General features: G+C 47.2%; 4 protein-coding genes across 10 annotated transcripts; 2 read left to right on the forward strand and 2 right to left on the reverse strand.

Annotated features, from left to right (window-relative positions):
- Positions 1 to 1,842: 1,842 nt before the first annotated feature.
- Positions 1,843 to 4,617, forward strand: FOXG_19942 (uncharacterized protein; the record flags this gene model as incomplete). Its single annotated transcript, XM_018400204.1, has 3 exons — positions 1,843 to 2,112; positions 2,272 to 4,250; positions 4,297 to 4,617. The coding sequence occupies exons 1-3, from the start codon at positions 2,013 to 2,015 to the stop codon at positions 4,615 to 4,617; spliced, it is 2,400 nt and encodes a 799-aa protein (XP_018245870.1). The 5' UTR covers positions 1,843 to 2,012.
- Positions 4,618 to 7,841: 3,224 nt separating this feature from the next.
- Positions 7,842 to 12,061, forward strand: FOXG_08882 (uncharacterized protein; the record flags this gene model as incomplete). The annotated part of the gene is made up of 2 exons (XM_018387908.1): positions 7,842 to 8,140; positions 8,191 to 12,061. The coding sequence occupies exons 1-2, from the start codon at positions 7,998 to 8,000 to the stop codon at positions 12,059 to 12,061; spliced, it is 4,014 nt and encodes a 1,337-aa protein (XP_018245871.1). The 5' UTR covers positions 7,842 to 7,997.
- Positions 12,062 to 12,759: 698 nt separating this feature from the next.
- FOXG_08883 (uncharacterized protein) lies at positions 12,760 to 15,385 on the reverse strand. Of its 5 annotated transcripts, XM_018387911.1 has the most exons (4): positions 15,290 to 15,385; positions 15,139 to 15,232; positions 14,886 to 15,084; positions 12,760 to 14,819 (listed from the first exon to the last, which is right to left on the reverse strand). In XM_018387911.1, the coding sequence occupies exons 2-4, from the start codon at positions 15,149 to 15,151 to the stop codon at positions 13,007 to 13,009; spliced, it is 2,025 nt and encodes a 674-aa protein (XP_018245874.1). In that variant the 5' UTR covers positions 15,152 to 15,232; positions 15,290 to 15,385; the 3' UTR covers positions 12,760 to 13,006. The 5 variants fall into 5 exon arrangements, with proteins under 5 accessions (XP_018245874.1, XP_018245876.1, XP_018245873.1 ...); XM_018387913.1 differs by having other exon boundaries at positions 12,760 to 15,084; XM_018387910.1 differs by having other exon boundaries at positions 15,139 to 15,385.
- A 1,160-nt stretch (positions 15,386 to 16,545) lies between these two features.
- FOXG_08884 (uncharacterized protein) lies at positions 16,546 to 18,710 on the reverse strand. Of its 3 annotated transcripts, XM_018387914.1 has the most exons (4): positions 18,532 to 18,710; positions 17,956 to 18,460; positions 16,927 to 17,900; positions 16,546 to 16,873 (listed from the first exon to the last, which is right to left on the reverse strand). In XM_018387914.1, exons 1-4 carry the CDS (start codon positions 18,574 to 18,576, stop codon positions 16,760 to 16,762), a joined length of 1,638 nt encoding a protein of 545 aa, XP_018245877.1. In that variant the 5' UTR covers positions 18,577 to 18,710; the 3' UTR covers positions 16,546 to 16,759. The 3 variants fall into 3 exon arrangements, with proteins under 3 accessions (XP_018245877.1, XP_018245878.1, XP_018245879.1); XM_018387915.1 differs by having other exon boundaries at positions 16,546 to 17,900; XM_018387916.1 differs by having other exon boundaries at positions 17,956 to 18,710.
- Between the last annotated feature and the right edge of the window lie 187 nt (positions 18,711 to 18,897).

Consider the following 18,897-nt stretch of genomic DNA (forward strand, 5'->3'; position numbering starts at 1 on the left):
TATATAGAAGATTTCTGGCGACTCAGACTCTGGAAACATTCTCAAAGTTCATGGCCCTTGTTCTCTCTCTATAACGACACCCAGTTATATTGCGCCTGTCACACTCATTGGAGAACCTCCTTCCTGCAATGGCATGAAACTAAGCGAGTGGACAATTACGAAAATTAGGCAAGGAATTATGGTTTTCGAAGAGACTAGTACTGTTATCTTCGAGTTTTACTCAACGTGTGTTGAGGGCACAGAGCAGCCAAGCAACTTTTACCATAGCGCACAGGTTATGTCGATCAGACAAGCTGTTACCAGGTTCTGGTGACAACAGACACACCGCACCTGCATCGGCCACAACACCTTCTCAAGTTCTAGCATAAAGCAGGGTGTCTGGGAAGGGGAGGTTTTGCGGCTGGTTTTGTGAAAGCCGAGCTTACCAACGCTAAATGCATGGCTAGTGGGCTGTAATAGGAATTGAGGCTGTGTTGTTCTGTCATATGTCAAGCTTGTCTTTGTGTTTTCCGGTCTATGACGTACGCGATAATTCTTGGCGTTTTACTGCGTATGATGTGGAGAGAGTCAGGGTTTTAGGGTCAGATGCTGGCGGCCGCACTTGATCCAGGGTACTTTTGTCAGCGCCCGCGAACCTGCGGCCAGCCTAGCACCAGAAGGAGCCAGAAATCAGTGTGGCACGAGGGCATCAGTGTCAGCCAGCGCAGTCTGAGCATTGTATGAGTGCATGAAGGACAATAGCAGCCCACCAGTTCAGATCTAGACATAGTAGGAGAGGATGAGAACAAGATGAGGAAAGAGGGGAAAGCGTAGATTTTCGGCTTGGAAAGACGACTCGCCGTTCTTTCAGAGAAGCATTCCGCTGACCATTATTATCTACAAAAGTCAATAATCTTTTGCATAACAATATGGAAGAATGTATGCCAAGCCTTTCACCTCTGTCTGAATTGGGCCTTATTCCAGACAAGCTTTTTAGCGCCAGAAACAAGCATCCAGAACCTCCAGTGATAGGAGTCTTAGCGTGCACGCACCACCAGGTTTCGGACAATAAGCAGGGATGTCATCTTCCAGTATGGAACCCTTGTCTCAGCTCAAAGCTTGATTTCTACTTGACAGAAAGCGAAGCTTGTGACATTTAATTTACCAGGCGGAATCATGCAAGGACTTGTCTCGACCTTTTCGACGGTGTATGAGGCATTTATCTTCACTGTTGCTTGCTTCGTATTTGTGAAGAAAAAATTGGGCCGAAGCGATGCTGTTTGGGGACTGATCTTTTTTCTTTTGGCGGGCGTTGCTTTGTAGCGTTCAGGTACCGTTTCCAGCTTGTCATAAAGCTCAAAGACTACGACAATACCATGTGGCCCGCTCATGCACGGCGTTAGCTTGTGTGGGGACCTTGTCTTGTCATTAATTAATTCCCGTTTACGCCCTAACTCGAGCAGGGGCGTTGGTCTTTCTCTCGGCTTGCTTGATCCAGAAGTAATTAAAACCTCACCCCTCTGTCAAGCGGCCTCTTTCCTCTGTACTAGGAGTAATCATCTCGCGTCTAACGGGGTATATGTCATATCATTTGACTGATGACAATATGGGTCATGCTTGTCACCTCGTGAGTCGCCAGGAAACGTTCATTTTGCGAGAGGCATTTATGGGAAAAGGTGTACCACAGTGGCTATGCCAAGCCCCTGACAAGCTTTCCCCCATTTTGACACAAAAGTGCATCTTGACAATCTAGAGTACCAGATTTGCTGCTGCGCGATGAGGGTCTGGATAATTGATCCGCTCACTCCACTGTCAACTTTCGAAGCTCACGTATGTGCACTGAAGTGCCCTCAGTTGGGATGACAAGCTTAGAGAAAAGGCAGTTGCCAACATGAATCAATTGCTAAAGTTCTTCTATCCAGAGTCTTTCCGGGCTATTTGAAGTTCTAGGGATTATTTATAACCTTGTATTAGCAAATCCAAATTTATTTCCAAGAAGTACCGACGCTCTCTCTCGTCAGTTGAGCGTCGTTATGTCACCACATGTACCGCCCATCGCGAATGCTGCCTGTCCGTTCAATCGCGCAGTTTCAGAAAATGATGAGATTGAGACATTGAATTGGACTCCTGTTCGTAACTACCCCTACCAACCACGTCGCCGTGCGACTCGCCGGCAGTCAACGCCATCGGACTTCGCCCATTCCGACGGGATATCCATGCCACGTCACAATAGCCAGCTTCGAACAAGAGTGACAAAGACTTCATTCGAAACAATGGACTAAAACCTTTCAGACAGAGATCAAGATAGCGTTACTATTAAAGAGGACCGCCAGCAAGTCATCAACAGAACACATCCCTTCGGTACCAGAATTTGGAACTCACCACTCTATCGTAAGGAAAATCCAAAACCCAATGGCGAGGACGGCTCAATCTCCAGCCACGACGTCAGTAATTGGACTTTCTTCTTCAGCCTTCTTTGGACACTGTTCTTTGGCTGGTGGTTAGGTCTCCTGGTATTATTCTGCGGGATCATCTGCATGGCACTTTCAAGGACGCAAGCCCAACCAACATATGGCCGGGTCCTCTATGGCTTGGCAGGATTCGTCTTCTATCCTTTCGACAAGTCAGTAAAATGCAGAAACAGCCGTCTTCACGTCCCAGACAGCCAGAGAGAAGGCTCAACATCATATCACGGCCAGCAATTTGGTGCCAGCTCTGAGAATGACCAACTCTTACGCTACCCGAGCCTAAGTTACGGTCATGATCATCGTAGTCAACAGCCTCTGGAGCCTATAAACTTGCCCAAGCCTTCTCTTTTCCGAAAGCAATGGAGCTTTGAGAGAACTATGTTCACTCTTGTTCTATGTTTTCTCCTTTTACCAATATTTCTACTCGTGGCCATGGTCTGTTGGTGCTTGGTCCTTCCATTACCCACGGCATGTATGTTGGTTCGCTTGTTGAGAATTGTCCGAAGCTGCGCTCTGCAAATTTCGTTCGCGCGCAGGCCTAAGTCAACATTATCGACCATTGAAGCACAGCATACAGTTCTACTCTATAGCTCCAAGTTCGTTGACCCCAGTTCATGGAAGCAGTCTTTCGGTGGTGTCAACATTGTTCTCATCAATCTAATGGCGATTGCCATTTTGACAGCATTTGATTGGCTGGTTGTTTCCCAACTCTTCTACAGCCATTCGATGATCCTTTCACTTGGCATGTTCTTTCTTGGTAGCCTTTTGGGCATTATTCCGTTAGTCTATGTCATTGGTCAAGCAGTGGCCTCAATATCGACACAGTCATCTATGGGCACTAGTGCTGTCGTTAATGCCCTGTTCTCTACTATTTTTGAGATCATATTCTACTGCGTTGCTCTTAAACACGGGAAAAGCGAACTAGTCGAAGGCTGTATCATAGGAAGCATTTTAGCCGGTGTCCTCTTTCTTCCTGGCCTTTCTATGTGCTTCGGTGCACTCAAGCGGAAGACCCAACGATTCAATGCAAAGTCTGCTGGTGTCACCTCGACGATGCTTCTCTTTGCAATAATGGGTGTATTTAGCCCTACAATATTCTACGCAATCTACGGCACCCACGTCATGAAATGTGGAAGCTGTACACACAACTTGCCTGATTCACAAGCCCCTGGTACCAGTTGTCGTACGTGTTCTGTGACCCAACCGTTGGACTTGCAAAGTTCCCTTTACGACAAGATACTCAAACCGTTCAGTTACCTTTGCGCTTTTCTACTCTTGCTAGCATATTTCATCGGGCTGTCGTTCACTTTGCGCACGCATTCAACGGTGATCTGGAACGAGGGTAGTGGCACGCACGTTGGTGAATCTTCTAACCAGCGGCTACTGATTCCTTCCCACCAAAGACACCAGAGACAAGCGGCAGACCTTCCATATGTCCATCCACGAGCTCCTCACCTCAGGAAGAATCAAAGAATACCATCATCTGGGGTCATCAGGCCAACGAGATGTGAGGTAATTTCTGAAGCTTCTGAACCGAGTCAGGAGACTGAGCAAGTACTGGCAGGGACTCGGCTTCCCCGAAATAGAGAGACAGCACCAATTTGCCAAGATATAACGCGCCATGTCTCAAACTGGAGCCGAAGGAAGAGCCTGCTTATGCTTCTCATGGCGACTTTGTTTTATTGCATTCTTGCTGTAATCCTTATCGATGCCGTGGATGCCATTCTTCAGAAATTCTACATCGAGGAAAAATTCTTAGGGCCGACTGTTTTTGCACTGATACCAAACATAACTGAAATCTGGGTAAGTTGGACTTACCACTCCACCGAGCAGGCGCTGACAGATATAGAACGCCATTTTGTTTGCCGCCAATGGCAGTATCGCATTATCGGTGGAGATCGGCTCAGCCTACACTCTCCAAGTATGTCTCCTTCAGATACCTGCTTTGGTCTTCTTTTCGGCAGTGTTTCGTTCACCTGGATCTTTGCAAAGGGAGGAAATATTCCCTTTAGTGTTTCCTCAGTGGGATATGTTTGTTGTTATATTTTCCGTGTTCCTACATGGATACATGCAGAACGAGGGAAGGAGCAACTACTTTAAAGGTAGCGTCCTTCTATTGTCGTACATAGTTGTGATGATAGGCTTTTTCCTATCCGACGAGCGCGACTAGTTGTTAATTACATTGACGATCTTTGTTAACGCAGTAGAAGGTTGTCTCAAGTTTGTTATTTAAATTTATACTTACAGCTATTAAGAATGCCGTAGACGGCCATCTAGCCCGAATTTATATATAATTAAAGACAAGATGCTGTACTTATGCTGGTAACTAGAGAGGTAAAACTATTTAATCTTTTACTTTTAAATTAAGTTTATAGCGTAGATATTCCTAATATAATCTGGTTTAACGTAATACTTTAAAGCCACCATGGACGTCTATGCATATGTTTTAGAAGAAGACAAAGAACCATGCGAGTCCCCATAGGTCAATCCAGAAGCCGGAGTGTTTGTTAGAGGCGAATTCCATCCAGATAAGGAACAAGTCAGTGCTGCCTACCTATAACCCTCAACTACTTGGCAACCACTAAGAAACTCTACTTCGGGACCCATACACTTCCAGAATGCGGTTATAAAGCATGTGATGGAGCAAAGGAAGAAAGAAGTCGAGTTGGGTGAAGAGACTTTGCCAGCAATGCCCAAGGTGGTCGGGCCAATGAAAACTGGAATGTATAATCAGGATGCCATGTTATGCTCTCAGTTAGAAAGGGAGAGTTACAGTGCCAAAGCAGATTTGGCCTGCCAAATAGGCACATTGGACGATCCAATGTTTTTGTATTTTATCAAGTAACAATCAACTTCAGTACTACTAGATCCCAACGCTAACATCACTGCTAACGCTGTTATCCATGCGGCTACTATCCACACTTCTTATTAACATAGTCGGCCTCAAGAAAGTCCCCGTTCTACCTCATCCAATTAGACCCTGTTTATTTGATCTAGTATTAAAGACATTACATATAGCTTGTTTGTAAAAGTTTAAATGTAAAGCAATTACTAGAAGACATGCATAGTGCCTTATGCAACTACTGCCTGCGCAAAGCCAGCAGGAGGGGCACTCTTAAGAGGAACTGGGTAATCAATACTCGAGCAAGTTTGAGTGAGAGTGTAGATGACTGTTGCCAAGTGGTGAGAGGAGGAGTCTTGGAATGCTCTTGTGTAGACGTTCTCATAGGTGCCATGGCTTAGGCGAACTGTAATTGGAGGGAGGGAGATTTGATCGATGCAAGAAGCCTATGGTGTGGGTAGGGCAAATGCTATGGGGAGAAGCTAGAGCTAGCAGGTGATGAATGTGGTTTATGAGTATATTTTGAGGTTTGTGATGTAAGAGTTGGTAGTGTAGGAATATTAAAAGAATAGATAATTGTGGGTTGACCTGGTATGATCTTTGTAAGATTTTAATTGAGAGTAGTAGCTGGAGGGAATAAGATTTAAAGATGTAACTTGTCAGGATCGTGATGCATTGCCAACAACAACAACGGCAATAATTCCGATAAATAAAACGTTTCCTTCAACAACTCAGTAATCCTGATCCCCTTGCTTGAACTTTACAACATTTACTAAATGTACTCTTGAAAGATATCGTAGCTTGTCGCCTGAAGCTCAGGACTCTGGCATAACCTAAGCCATGATAATTTCCTTAATCGGAAGTGTACCGATGGTCTGGAGACTGGGAGGGATCTAGACTTTGCTGGAAGAAAATGGGCTGATAAAAGGAGACTAGCGCCAGGGTCATAGCTTAGAAACAGATCTAGACTGTTGGGACCGATGGTTTAAATTAATTGGCTATAATTGATTAGTTTACGCAAGTCCAGGAATTCCAGATCAAAGCGGCCTGAGGGAGAGGTAGGGCTAGGCCTGAACGTATACTCCTTGCTATTTGTGGCTTTGATTGCTTCATTAAGATCCCCATTACGGCAGGCTTTCTGGAGCTACTTAGAAAATGTTTGTCAGCTCCAGACGGAAATAAAAGACTTAGTCAGACACAGGAATGTAAATCAGTAGATCATGAGGTCATCTACTCTGTAGGGTATGTGCACTTTAGCAAGCTATGAGATTATTAATAAGTCTACATCATCACTTAACATGAAAGGAGTTAGGACAGATACTATGAATCTCCTCCAAACCGCCATATAGAGTTGCTTTCCGTGCTGGGAAGATATATGCTTACTTAAAAATTGGTAAACTAGCATGAAAATTAAAAATTGTAGCGGATAGGCAACATATACATAGTCTAAAAAGTTATACGTCATTCAGGGGAGCTGCGTTATATAAGTTCCATCCATTCTGATCGTTATAGTCTAAGTTCTCTTCCATTTTCTAATTTCAGTATGTTTAGATCTCATGATACATTACTGGGCTTGGTCGAGATCGAGGATAAGCTTTTACATGGCGATGCAAATCAGATCACATGGCGCCGGGCGGAACACGGCTAGTATGAACTTACAAGCTTAGTATCAAACGAGGACCAAAGGAGTTACTGTCCATGCTGTAAGTAAGATCTTACTCGGTGCGGCCCCTGGATTTCCCCGGCATTGGTCTAGCTTCTCGGCTTTCGATCCGGCTAGCGTATTACTTGTTTCTCTCTAACTCAAGTGGCTTGATCGTTTTCATACCGTGCAGATTCAATGGCAGGGAGACATGTCTTGGATATTTTGCTTGCTGTTTAAGTCTCGATAAATTAGAATGATACTTGTAGAAGGGATGCATCTATACAGATATTGTCAGACTTTAATTAAGTTAATCTGTAAGTACAGACAGGCCCCCCAGTCCTGAGTATTCTAAGCTAAGAAATGTCAATTGAAAGAGCCCAGACCTCTTGCCCATATGCCAAATATATGTAAACAAAAACAGTTCGTAAGAATCTCCAAGGCTAAACCCAGAGTAGAACCCCACTGAGTGATTTAGCATTCCTTCGATGTGTTGCTTGCAATTGAGACTTGTGGCTGAGAGCTTATATTACCACAGAGAACTTAGCATTCCATCTGCGCCACTACCCTCATATAAGCCAGCCATATAGAAGACACTCAGCAATTACTAGCCCAAACTGTAATAAATAATATCATTTCTTTCTCTGGAAAAGACATTGCGGAGCTAGCCGAGGACCTGGTTGCTCAGCACGCCTGTTACTAAGTTCAACGTGGTGATATAAGCTCTCAGCCACAAGCCTCAACTGCGACCGGGTCAGACACTGCACACGCCCTCGAATCTTTTTGTAAACACCGAAATCGCACTAAATGGATTACCGAAAGTTTCCCGCACCCATACTGTCGATCAAAATGATTAAAGGCGGGATGATGTAAAATAACGTAAGCTCTGCCGGTAGTAGCTCATGATAAAGACTGGATGTCACTCCTAAGTCTCGTATTTTCTCAGAACGCTCTCTGACCTATTCATTTACGATGTGTTATTGTCCGTTAATCGACTAATCATTCATTCATTTTTGTCAGTGCAGCCAATTGATAATCTTTTCTTTTTTCTCCACCCTACTTGATCATGTCGCTTCGGCGCATGATGCCCTTCTGGGCCCTGGCCTTCTTAGGCACGGCATCCGATGCAAGCTTGGAACCACGGGACATCAAGACACAGCCCATCGAGATCATTGAAGGATCATCTACGTTGTATGATACTTTGACAAGGTATGAGATGTAGGGATTTCTCACCGGCTTTCTTTAGCTAATGTCTGTAGTACATTCCTCATCCGAAATGATGCTACCTACACTGCCAGTACCCCCGTTTATGGACATGGTGAACCAAACACTACATTCAACATTCCCCTCATGGAATCTCAGGGGTCATCATGTGGGACTGTTATGGTCAAGAGCCATGTGACTATATTATCGTCGACTGACCGTATAATAACTGCGCCTGAGACAACCACTCTGCCTACCGAACATCCATGCGACATAGTAACCGTGATCGTCAGACTGCAAGGTTACAGAAAAGGTGATACAAAGGCGCCTCTCTCCCAAGCTCCGGTCTTGGCTTTATCTCCTTCCGAGACAGAAAGTTCTACCGTTTCTCAAGATGTCTCTGCCATTTCTTCAGATCCTACAGCGTCATGGACTACAGCAACTGGGCAAGGCACTGATAGTACTACTGTTAGCATCATACAGACTCCTTCTCAGGACGACTCTACAACTACTTCAGATTCTACAGTGCCGTGGACTACAATAACTTCTCAAGGAACTGGTACTGATCCTACGACCATCACGCAATCTCCAGCTCGACCTGATGAGACAGGAACCGTTTGGGTCATGGCGGCCAGGTCTGAAATGACTTCGGATGCCCCAATTGACTATACCACCGTCACTAGCACCGGCACCGGCACTGATACTTACACTCTCACCGAGGCCCCTTCAGGATCTGGTGTTGGTACGGTGGTGATTGTGCTACCGAGCCCATTAGCTCGTTACGTTACCATGACATCTTATGATGGCTCGATTACAGCTGTAGTCACGAGTACAATAACACCCAGTGGTCCTGGCGAAACTGGTACTGTCGTTGTCTACGATCCATACGAATGGGTGACCACCACCTCTTATGATGATGCCGCTCCATCTGACTATACAACGACTGTGTGGCCTTCTGCGTCTGGTCACGTAGGTACGGTAGTCGTGCATATGGCAAATAGATGGGTGACAGTCACCTCCTACGACCCAACCATCACAACCGCGTCGACGCAGACTATGTCACCAGTCTCCCCAGGCCAAACAGGTACCGTCCTGGTATACCAGCAAGATCCATGGTTCACAGTTACTTCCTATGGAAGTGTCACGGCGGCATCGACAACCACCATATATCCAACTGCCCCAGGCGCAACAGGCAATGTTTTTATCTATAGGCCACAACAGTGGAAAGTCGTCACCTCTTACGACCCAGCGGTCACAGCCGCATCTACAACCACCATATCACCATCTCCTGAAGCAGAGACAGTCACTGTTATGGTATATAAGCCTTATCAGTGGGCGACCGTCACGTCTTATGGGGAATTTGCCGCTGCATCTGCATCTACCATATCTCCAACTGCTCCAGATGCAACGGGCACTGTTATTGTGTATCAGCCTTATCAGTGGGTGACCATCACTTCTTTTGGAGAATTTACCGCTGCGTCTACAACTACAATGTCTCCTACCATGCCAGGTCAAACAGGTACCGTGGTGTTCTTCAATTCGCAGCCATATTCGACCTTTACTTCATACGGAGCCGTCTCGACCGCTGCCACATACACCTCGCCTCCCCCTGCTCCTGGCCAGACAGGTATTGTTATGGTTTTAATGCAACAACCATATACGACCATCACTTCATACGGAGGCGTGACGGCTGAATTTACAACCATCATAGAGCCATCTAGTCCGGGCCAAACGGGCACTGTCGTGATCTTTGATCCACAGATGTACGTGACTACCACCAAATATGGAAGGGTCACAGCTGCTACTACAACAACTGAAAGCGGTCTCGGACCTAACCCAACTCTCACCGTCGTGGTTGATCTTCCTCAGCCTTACACTACGGTCACAAGCTATGGCTCTTTCGCCGCAGCCACCACTGTGACATATCCAGCGTCTGTTGCAGGGGAGGTCGGGACCGTAGAAGTCGATCTTCCGCAACCTTATACAACGGTCACCAGCTACAGAGATGATCTGGTCGCACCTGTGACTACAACACACTTAGTCGCTGTGCCAGGACAGGTTGGTACTGTCGAGGTTGATTTACCTCAGCCTTACACCACAGTCACAAGCTATGGCTCTTTCACCACAGCCACCACCCTGACATATCTACCCTCAGTTGCAGGGCAGGTCGGCACTGTAGAAGTTGATCTTCCACTGCCTTTTACGACCGTCACCAACTACAGAGATAGTCTGACTGCAGCTGTGACTACAACATACCCATTTGATGTGCAAGCAAAGTTTGCTACTGTCGAGGTTGATCTACCTCAGCCCTACACGACAGTGACAAGCTACATACCCGGCCTCACAGGCCCGGCATCTACAACCTTGCCAGCAGCTAATCCAGGCGATGTGATGACTGTAGTCCTTAACCTTCCCCAGCCGTATACAACTATCACGACCTATGTTGACGGTCTGACTGCACCTCTGACTACGACAAACCAACCGGCCAATCCCGGGGATCCTGCTACTGTTGTAGTTGAGAGTCCCCAGCTATACACAACTGTGACTAGTTATGGCGCTTGGTCTGCACCTCTTACTACAACGTTATCACCTACTGGGCCTGGAGGCTTGGCTACCGTTGTTGTGGAGAGTCCTCAGCTGTACACTACTGTCACGACCTATGTCAATAGTCTGACTACACCTCTGACTACGACAAACCAGCCTGCTAACCCTGGCGATCCTGCTACTGTTGTTGTAGAGAGTCCTCAACTGTACACAACTGTAACTAGTTATGGCTCCTTCACTGCGCCTGCAACTACTACTTTGGCTCCAGGCTCTCAAGGCGGCGTTGCCAGTGTCGTAGTAGAATTGCCCCAGCCCTATACAACCGTCACAAGCTGGGGTTCCTTCTCAGCAGTAAGAACTACTACAATGGCACCAGCATCCCAAGGCGGTGTAGGCACTGTCATTCTTCAAGAGCCCCAGCCCTATACAACTGTCACAAGCTGGGGTTCCTACTCAACAGTTAGTAGGACTACCTTCTCACCAGCCTCTCCGGGCGGTACTGCAACTGTTGTTGTTCAACAACCCCAGCCCTATACGACGGTCACAAGCTGGGGGTCCTTCTCAACATCTGGTACTACTACCTTATCGCCAACTTCTCCTGGTGGCACTGCTACAGTGGTTATGCAAAAGCCCCAACCATACACCACTGTAACTACCTATGCCACTGTCTCAAGCGTCAGCACATCCACTGGGACTCCGGCTTCCGCTGGGCAGACTGCTACCGTGGTGGTCGTCGCTCCCGCAGTTGGTACAAAGGTTGCAGATCAAACATGTAACAACGCTGGTCTGGAATACGCTATCTATACCAACCCGTACACCAACGGTGATCCGCCTAAATATTCCGCCCTCGACGTATCACATTTCGCAACAACTGCACCGACTTACAATGGTGTCACGCGGTCGATTGGTATTACAGAGCCAGGAGGGGTAAAAGCAGGAAACTCAGGCCCTGCCCAGGTTATTTACCCTGGCTCACCAAGCCAGACATGGCAGTATAAAGCTGTCAACCATCGGGCATTCTTATATGCGCCTATCAATGGTACTTACTCTGTTGTTGTCCCATACTCGGATGAGGTAACACTGGTCTGGTTTGGTAACAAAGCTTTGTCAACATGGACACGTGCCAATGCAGATCTCCAGCAAAACTACTCATCAGGGCCTTCCAGCTCTATGACTTTCAAGATCCAGCTGACAGCGGGTACTTACACGCCGTTCCGGGTTTTCTGGGCTAATGCCCAGGGAGACTATTCTATGATAATTACTGTTACAGCTCCGGACGGTACTGTCATAGTTGATGGCTCTGGGTCATCAAGCCAATACTTTGTTAGATTTGCTTGTGATTCTAGTACACCTTCTTATCCTGCATTTGGAAGTGGCGGTTAATCCTATCACTCTCTTACTTTTGCTCTTATTATCTTTTTTCTATTATTGTCTTGAATAAGTAGTTAAATAAAAATTATTTTGAAAGTTATTTGCCTGATAAAAACCTCTTAATGTATTAAGTAATTACTCTTTTGAGTTACCTTTTTGTTTCCTCCTCAACCTCCATAAGAGCCATTGGGGATTGATTTTAGGGCCTGAGCGGGGAATGAACGGCGGAGTCAGTACCGAGAATGATAATTGGACAATCAGTTGCGCCGAAGGCTTTATTATAGAGATTTGGGAACCACACACTGGGAATTACACACTGGGAAGGAAGCTCGGAATTCAGATGGGGTAGAGTCAGACGACTACTATAAAAATTGGTCTCAGAGATAACACCCCGAGCATCGCAGCGCTTTTAAATCCCTCTCGTATCTTTGGATCTCATAGATCTTTCCTTTCTTCCAAGAATTCATCACCAGTCTTTTGCTCCCCAACCTAAGCATGTGAACCTTCTCTCAGAGCGCTGTCTCCCGCCACAGAATTGAGGTTATACGGTGCCAAGCATGTCTCATAGCCCTCATCTCCCTTGAAATCAGGACTAGTCTTTGGCCTTTACCAACTTCGGCAGTTAATTCGAAGCCGGGCTTCAACTCGGGTCCTGGGCAAATCACTCTCAGGTAATATACCACGAAAACCATATTTATACTTTTAGGAGCGTCATCAATGATCTATGGGCATAAAAATAAGAGTTCAGAGGGGAATTATACCTATCAAAAAGTGGATTGGCTTCATTGGATTAATAATACAATAACTATAATGTAGTACGTCTCACAAGAAAAGGCCCATGCCTTGGTCTATAATATAATTGCAATCTTTACTGACGCCACGAATAGCCGTCTCGTTGGCATCTGCATGTGGTTAAAGACGGGTTGTCTTATTCTTGCTGGTAACTACATATTAATATCATGCATCAATGAATCCATCTTCAGTCCAGGTGCAATTTGTATCCCATGACCAATCTTGACACAGCATATTCAATACATCATCCACCTCCAATCCATCTGCCCATAAGTAGGAGTCTTGATCTAAGCACTTACTGTTATTCATGTCTGGTTCAAGACAAGACTGCTCTCCTTGGCACATCAATTCGCAACTGGCTTCAAATATTTGGCTCACGACTCCTTTGCTGCAGCGAGCAGTCAGTGACCAATCATGCATCTCCTCAAAAAGCCTGAGAGCTGTCTGGACCTGGTCACGCCACCCAGCAACAGCAGGGCTCTGAGGCTGCCACAGCATGCTCAGCAGCGGTATCATAGTGGCCTGGTAAAGAAACCATACTGCGTTCCACCCTGACATCTGATGACTCAGCCACGTCTTTGCTATATCTTCAATGGCTATCTTGGAGAGTTGTTGGCACTTCTCGATGGCATCGTGGTCAGCTTGATGGCCCATTTGAGTCATAGTTGTAGCGTCCAAGAGTGCTGGGCGATACAGAAGCATGCGCAAGTTCCAGTATCGCCATCTCATGACGCACCGAGCAAGATGAACTGGTTCGTCGCAGTTTTGGTCATTAGAAAGAACGGAAGGTAAGTGGGTATGCCAATTGATCAAGGACTCATCAAAACGATCGCGGTCTGCAGGGTTGAGAACAGGAGTCACGGCTAAGCTGTCCTGTATCTCAGTCGCAATCCTGCAAAACCGAATGTTCTCAACTAGGGTTGTCATCCCCATATCTTGCCCAAAACCATCTTCTCCGTCAATGCGAAGCTTAGGTAGTTCTATATCAATCGAAGGAGAGAAACGGCCGAAGGAGGGCCGACCGAGCGTTGTTGTTGTCCAAGTATCCAGGCAGACCAAAGACCACCAAGTTCGTCGCCTCACTTCTGCTGCTTCAGATTGATCGCCTTCCCCGTCCTGTTCCGAAGGCTCTCGATGGAAACCAAGTGCACTCGCCATCCGAAAGGCCGCACCAAGAATAGCATTGCCTCTATTGGGTCGGTTGATGTAGTGAAGATAGTAACCTCCGGCAAGAGCAAGGGCCTGCAACGTTTCGATGCGACTGCTGCCAAAGGCGCTGAGGTCGAGGTGTCTCATGGCCTCAGTGTAGTACTTGCAGTGGTCTCGATCGCCTGACTTGCTAGCTACGATGCTGCCCATGGCCAAGACCATATTTAAGAGAGCCAGCCAAGGCGAATCCTGACGTTGACTACTTAGATAATTCGTTCTGAACGAGGTTTCATCAAGCATCGGGGTGAAGATATGGATGCGCTGGAAGTATGCATCAACCAGTGCCTGTCCTTTGCTGCTCCATTTTATGCGAGGATATTCCAACAAGGGCTGGGAGGGGTGATAACAAGGCTGAGCCTCATCGTGTTTGGTAATGTTGTTCATGTTTGCCTGGCGAGAGGCTAGCAAGCCACGTAGCTGAGGCCGTACTTGAAGCATGGCTGCAAGCGCCGCTCTGATGGATGAAATGCCGAGATAGGAGGCCTGTCGGTCGAACGGTAGTGACAAGGCGTTGACATCATCAGCCTCAGCAGGCAACGGGTCTCGCTCACGTCGGTCTTCGTCCCATTGCGAGTCCTGAGTAACAGACTTTTGAGGGGTGCTGTCAGTGGGAGATGGTAGGACTTTATCAGTCGAACCTCCATGTAACACGGCTTCACGCAGTTCCTGGACCGATAATGAAGCCAGGTCTGAAATATTGTGATTGGGGAAAAGGCGACTCAAAATGGCGTCACGTTCTTTGAGGCTTTTGGACAAGCTTTCAAGTGTTCTGTCACGATTGTTAGATTCACATCACGGACAGCACAGCTCTTGTCGAATCGAGTAAAATGCAGACCTTTTTGAAGGCACAACACGTTGGATCTGTTGGGTGTAGACGCATCTTGCCTGTAAATCCCTTGACTCGCATTGGTTACAAGGCTGTCGGCCATCGCAGCGTATCTTTCGACGCTTACAGTTGCCGCATGCGTGCAGACCTCGCGTGGGCTTTGATTCTTTAAGTGTACCCGAGTCAGAGGGTTCAGCGGTGCCCTGGACTTGTGAAACATGACAGTCAGTCAAAGGATTATGATTGAGACAACTGAACTTACAGGTACAGAACATGATGGGCTCCGATGCGGTGCAGCGCTGGGCCCTTTACGTGCATAGGTTGGATGGGAACAACGTGAAGATGAGGCTGCCAGCCTGGATGTGAGGAGACGGTAAATATCAGTCGTGAAGTGGCAAGATTGCAAGTCTTACGAGCGTGGTCCAATCTCATCACAAGCACGTGGTACAAATACGGAGTGCTGCATACTGTACGTGTCTGGGGTGATTTTGAAAATCCGGGGAAGAAACTGCACTCCAACATCAACTGAGTTTGAGGGGCGATGGTCGTTAGCCTTAACAGGAGCGGCACAAGAGCATCCGTGCCTGGATTGGGACTAGTCATCTGCTTATAGCCTCGGTTACGACAAGGATCTACATCAGGGGCGTTCCACTTACCCGAGAGCAGTAAGTTGTACACATAATGCAAAATCCTTCTCAACTCTCCCCTGTAAAAATTCTTTCTTGGCACGCACTGTTAGTGCACTGTTAGGAGCGGGATTTTCTACGGGCTACTCGGCCACACAATACTGCGGGGACGCCATCGGCTCCCTAACAGCAGTTTTCAGAGAAGGAATTTTGGAGAGTTCACCTTCTCTGACAACACCTTTGTCGGATCTAATGGCGGCACCTCAGAACCAGAACGCCTTAGATATCGGAGGACGGTGCCCGTGGCATCGGTAGCGACATCCTCCCGATCAACGACGCCGATTGCGATGGGTTTTTCCCCTTTGAAGGCAAGCCGCACCGCCGGCCTCTGATTCCTTCCCAAGGTTTTTCCCTGCCGCCACGACAGTCGACTACGAGCTACAACTTGGTTACTGGAGATTGTGGACTGCGTCAGCAGATGTAGTGATGCGTGAGAGAATTCTGGTCGGTGGAAAAAGCTCGACAGTAGATTGCCCCCGAACCCGCTGACGGGTGACGGGCTTGAGAAATACAGCACCTTTTGTGCCATTGGTATGCTGGATGGTGAAGGAAGCGGGGTTTCCCTGTACCTAGCTAGCTCAGCACGTCTTTTGCTCCAGTAGGAGATCTGGCTTCGTTACAGCCACCCAGACGAAAAATATACAAACAAACAAACAAACAAACAAAACAAACAAACAAACAAAATGCAAAATCCTTCAACTTGGTTACTGGAGATTGTGGACTGCGTCAGCAGATGTAGTGATGCGTGAGAGAATTCTGGTCGGTGGAAAAAGCTCGACAGTAGATTGCCCCCGAACCCGCTGACGGGTGACGGGCTTGAGAAATACAGCACCTTTTGTGCCATTGGTATGCTGGATGGTGAAGGAAGCGGGGTTTCCCTGTACCTAGCTAGCTCAGCACGTCTTTTGCTCCAGTAGGAGATCTGGCTTCGTTACAGCCACCCAGACGAAAAATATACAAACAAACAAACAAATACAAACAAACAAACAAAATGCAAAATCCTTTATTTTTTAATAACGGGTTTTCATAGTCAAACCATACATATGACACGCCCGCTTGAAAGCACACTATACTACAGGAAGAAAGAAGCCCTGTTACAAAAGTCCTTGACGCTCACATTCAAACCACATCAACTAGCATAAATCTGTTCCTCCAAGGCACAACACTCCCGTCCCAACAAAAACAAGTCACAAAACCTCAGACCTTCTCGACCTTTAAAACCGCACCTTGACTATTAATGGCAATTGTTTTCTTCTGGGTTGACATTTTCACCGGGCTTTCGGCCTCAAATATCTCATCAAGTTCTTCAAGCTGCGGACTCAATTAGCTAAATGGACTGAAATATGGTGCTGGGGACAACTTACAGTTCGGCCTTTGGTCTCGGGGATGAAGACATAGATTAGAGCAACTTGGACAAGATCCCAGATGGTAAAAATAATGTATGTCTTCCAACCAATTTCCTTCATGGCAACAGGCCAAGCAAACTGGTTCAGCAGGCCAGCAGCATTGACAGCAAGGTTGGAAAAGGCCATTCCCTTGGCACGCATCTCGAAAGAGAGCACTTCGACAGGGTAAAGAGCCTGTAGGGGTGTGATTCCAAACGAGAAGACGGCGCCAAAGATGAATACCATGGATAAAGCCGCCTTGGATGCAGTAGTATTGGAGTAGATTGCCTTTCCATCCGCATCAGTACCTACGTAAGACTTGGAGAATTCAGACGACGCGATGGTCATGCCCAGCCAGACGACGGTGCATGCGGAGAAGGAGAACAAAAGAAGAGGGCGACGTCCGATCTTGTCAACGAGGCAAGCACCGAGAATGGCCCAGATGAACTGTTGGCAATAGTTGAGCAACGTGATGTTGGCCTGCTCAATCGTTCCAGTGTACCCAGCCGTCTCGAGCACTGCACCGAGAAAGTAGGAAAGCACGGCGTTTCCTGCCCATTGGCTGAAGATGGAGATGGCCAAGTTGCAGGAGAGACGGTAGACAGCAGCTCTATCACGAAAGAGAGCACGGTAGTCCCACCATCGCTTGTCGCTGCCATCCAAGTTCAACGACTCTTCATATTCGGCAATTTGAAGCTTGACCCACGGTGACTCTGAGTTTCCGTGGCCGTGGTATCGTGTCAAGATGGCTTCGGCAGCCTCTCTCTTGTTGTGGACATAGAGCCATCGCGGAGACTCGGGTAGAAGCAGACTAAAAATGACGATGAGGCCAGAGCACAGAGCTTGGAGCCAGGTGATGAGCAGCCACGAGTAGTCTCCTCCCGTATTTAATCCAGCTCGAGCGGATCCGGCGGCGATGATAGCTCCTGAGAACCATAAGGTGTTGTACATGGCTGGTACATGAAAATGTCAGAGATGCAGACGACGACCGATGGGACAATTACTTACCTCCAACACGCCCACGGTACGCTGGATGGTTAATCTCAATGACGTACATGGGTCCTGCAGAGGCTGCGAGCGACACGCCAAAGCCCAACAAAAAACGCCCTCCCATGAACTGCCCTGAGGAGTGGGACAGGCCTTGAATGATGGTGCCAACAACGATGATGACAGAGCCAGAGAGCATTCCAACTCTTCGACCGAAGCCATCGAGAACGGGACCAACAAAGGGTAGCGCAACAACACCTCCAATCTGGTACATGGCTGAGACGATGCCTGCCCAGATGCCGCTGCTCTCAACACCGTATTTATCTCGAAACCAGGGGTTCTGAAGGAGGTTGTTGATCAAGCTTCCGTCGTAACCGTTCATTGTGCTGCAGAGGAAACCGACGAAAGAGAAGCAGTAGATCAAGATCTGACCCCGACTCCATGCCGAGGGAGGATCCTCAATCATCGCTTTGGCGAAAGCTTCGTTGCCCGCGACCACTTTGGTCTCCTTCACCTCTTTGAGGTCCTGTCAAGCAATGGATCAGCGTCTATCAAATGAACAAACCCGAGAGGATATCATCGAGGAAATAATCATACCGTGCCGTCTTCATTGTGTATGTGTGTCTGGACCTTGTCCTCCATTACAGCGTTCCCCAAGATTAGTTTGTCAATATCAGGTGTTACGTTGTCAATAAAGGAGCCTTGTTAAAGAGGTATTGTTGAATGGAAGAAATTGTAATTGATGGCTTCTCTCGCAAGCATAGGCTCGGGAAAATGCTGCAAAGACAAATAAATAGATCCCCATTTTATACTTTAATTAAATGGGACTGTCGCGGCATCATATGGATACCGATGATACAACATTCCGATCGCACCATGTGAGTTGCGGGGCCAATCATGGTCTAGACTGAATGGTAATAAGAAAGGATGTGTTAGTCCCTGCCGAGCTGCTGATCGAATAGC

Source organism: Fusarium oxysporum, chromosome 9 (genome assembly GCF_000149955.1).
Source record: "Fusarium oxysporum f. sp. lycopersici 4287 chromosome 9, whole genome shotgun sequence".
NCBI lineage: Eukaryota > Fungi > Ascomycota > Sordariomycetes > Hypocreales > Nectriaceae > Fusarium > Fusarium oxysporum.

Bases quoted from the DNA above. Each gene is read 5' to 3' on its own strand.
- FOXG_08884 (XM_018387914.1), bottom strand. From the start codon at position 18,576: ATGGAGGACAAGGTCCAGACACACATACACAATGAAGACGGCACG. The intron at 17,901-17,955 runs GTAAGTAATTGT...TTCATGTACCAG, and splicing joins GTACCGTGGGCGTGTTGGAG to CCATGTACAACACCTTATGG. The intron at 16,874-16,926 runs GTAAGTTGTCCC...TTGAGTCCGCAG, and splicing joins CCGAGACCAAAGGCCGAACT to CTTGAAGAACTTGATGAGAT.
- FOXG_08883 (XM_018387909.1), bottom strand. From the start codon at position 15,151: ATGTTCTGTACCTGTAAGTTCAGTTGTCTCAATCATAATCCTTTGACT. The intron at 14,820-14,885 runs GTCTGCATTTTA...CAATCGTGACAG, and splicing joins CGTGTTGTGCCTTCAAAAAG to AACACTTGAAAGCTTGTCCA.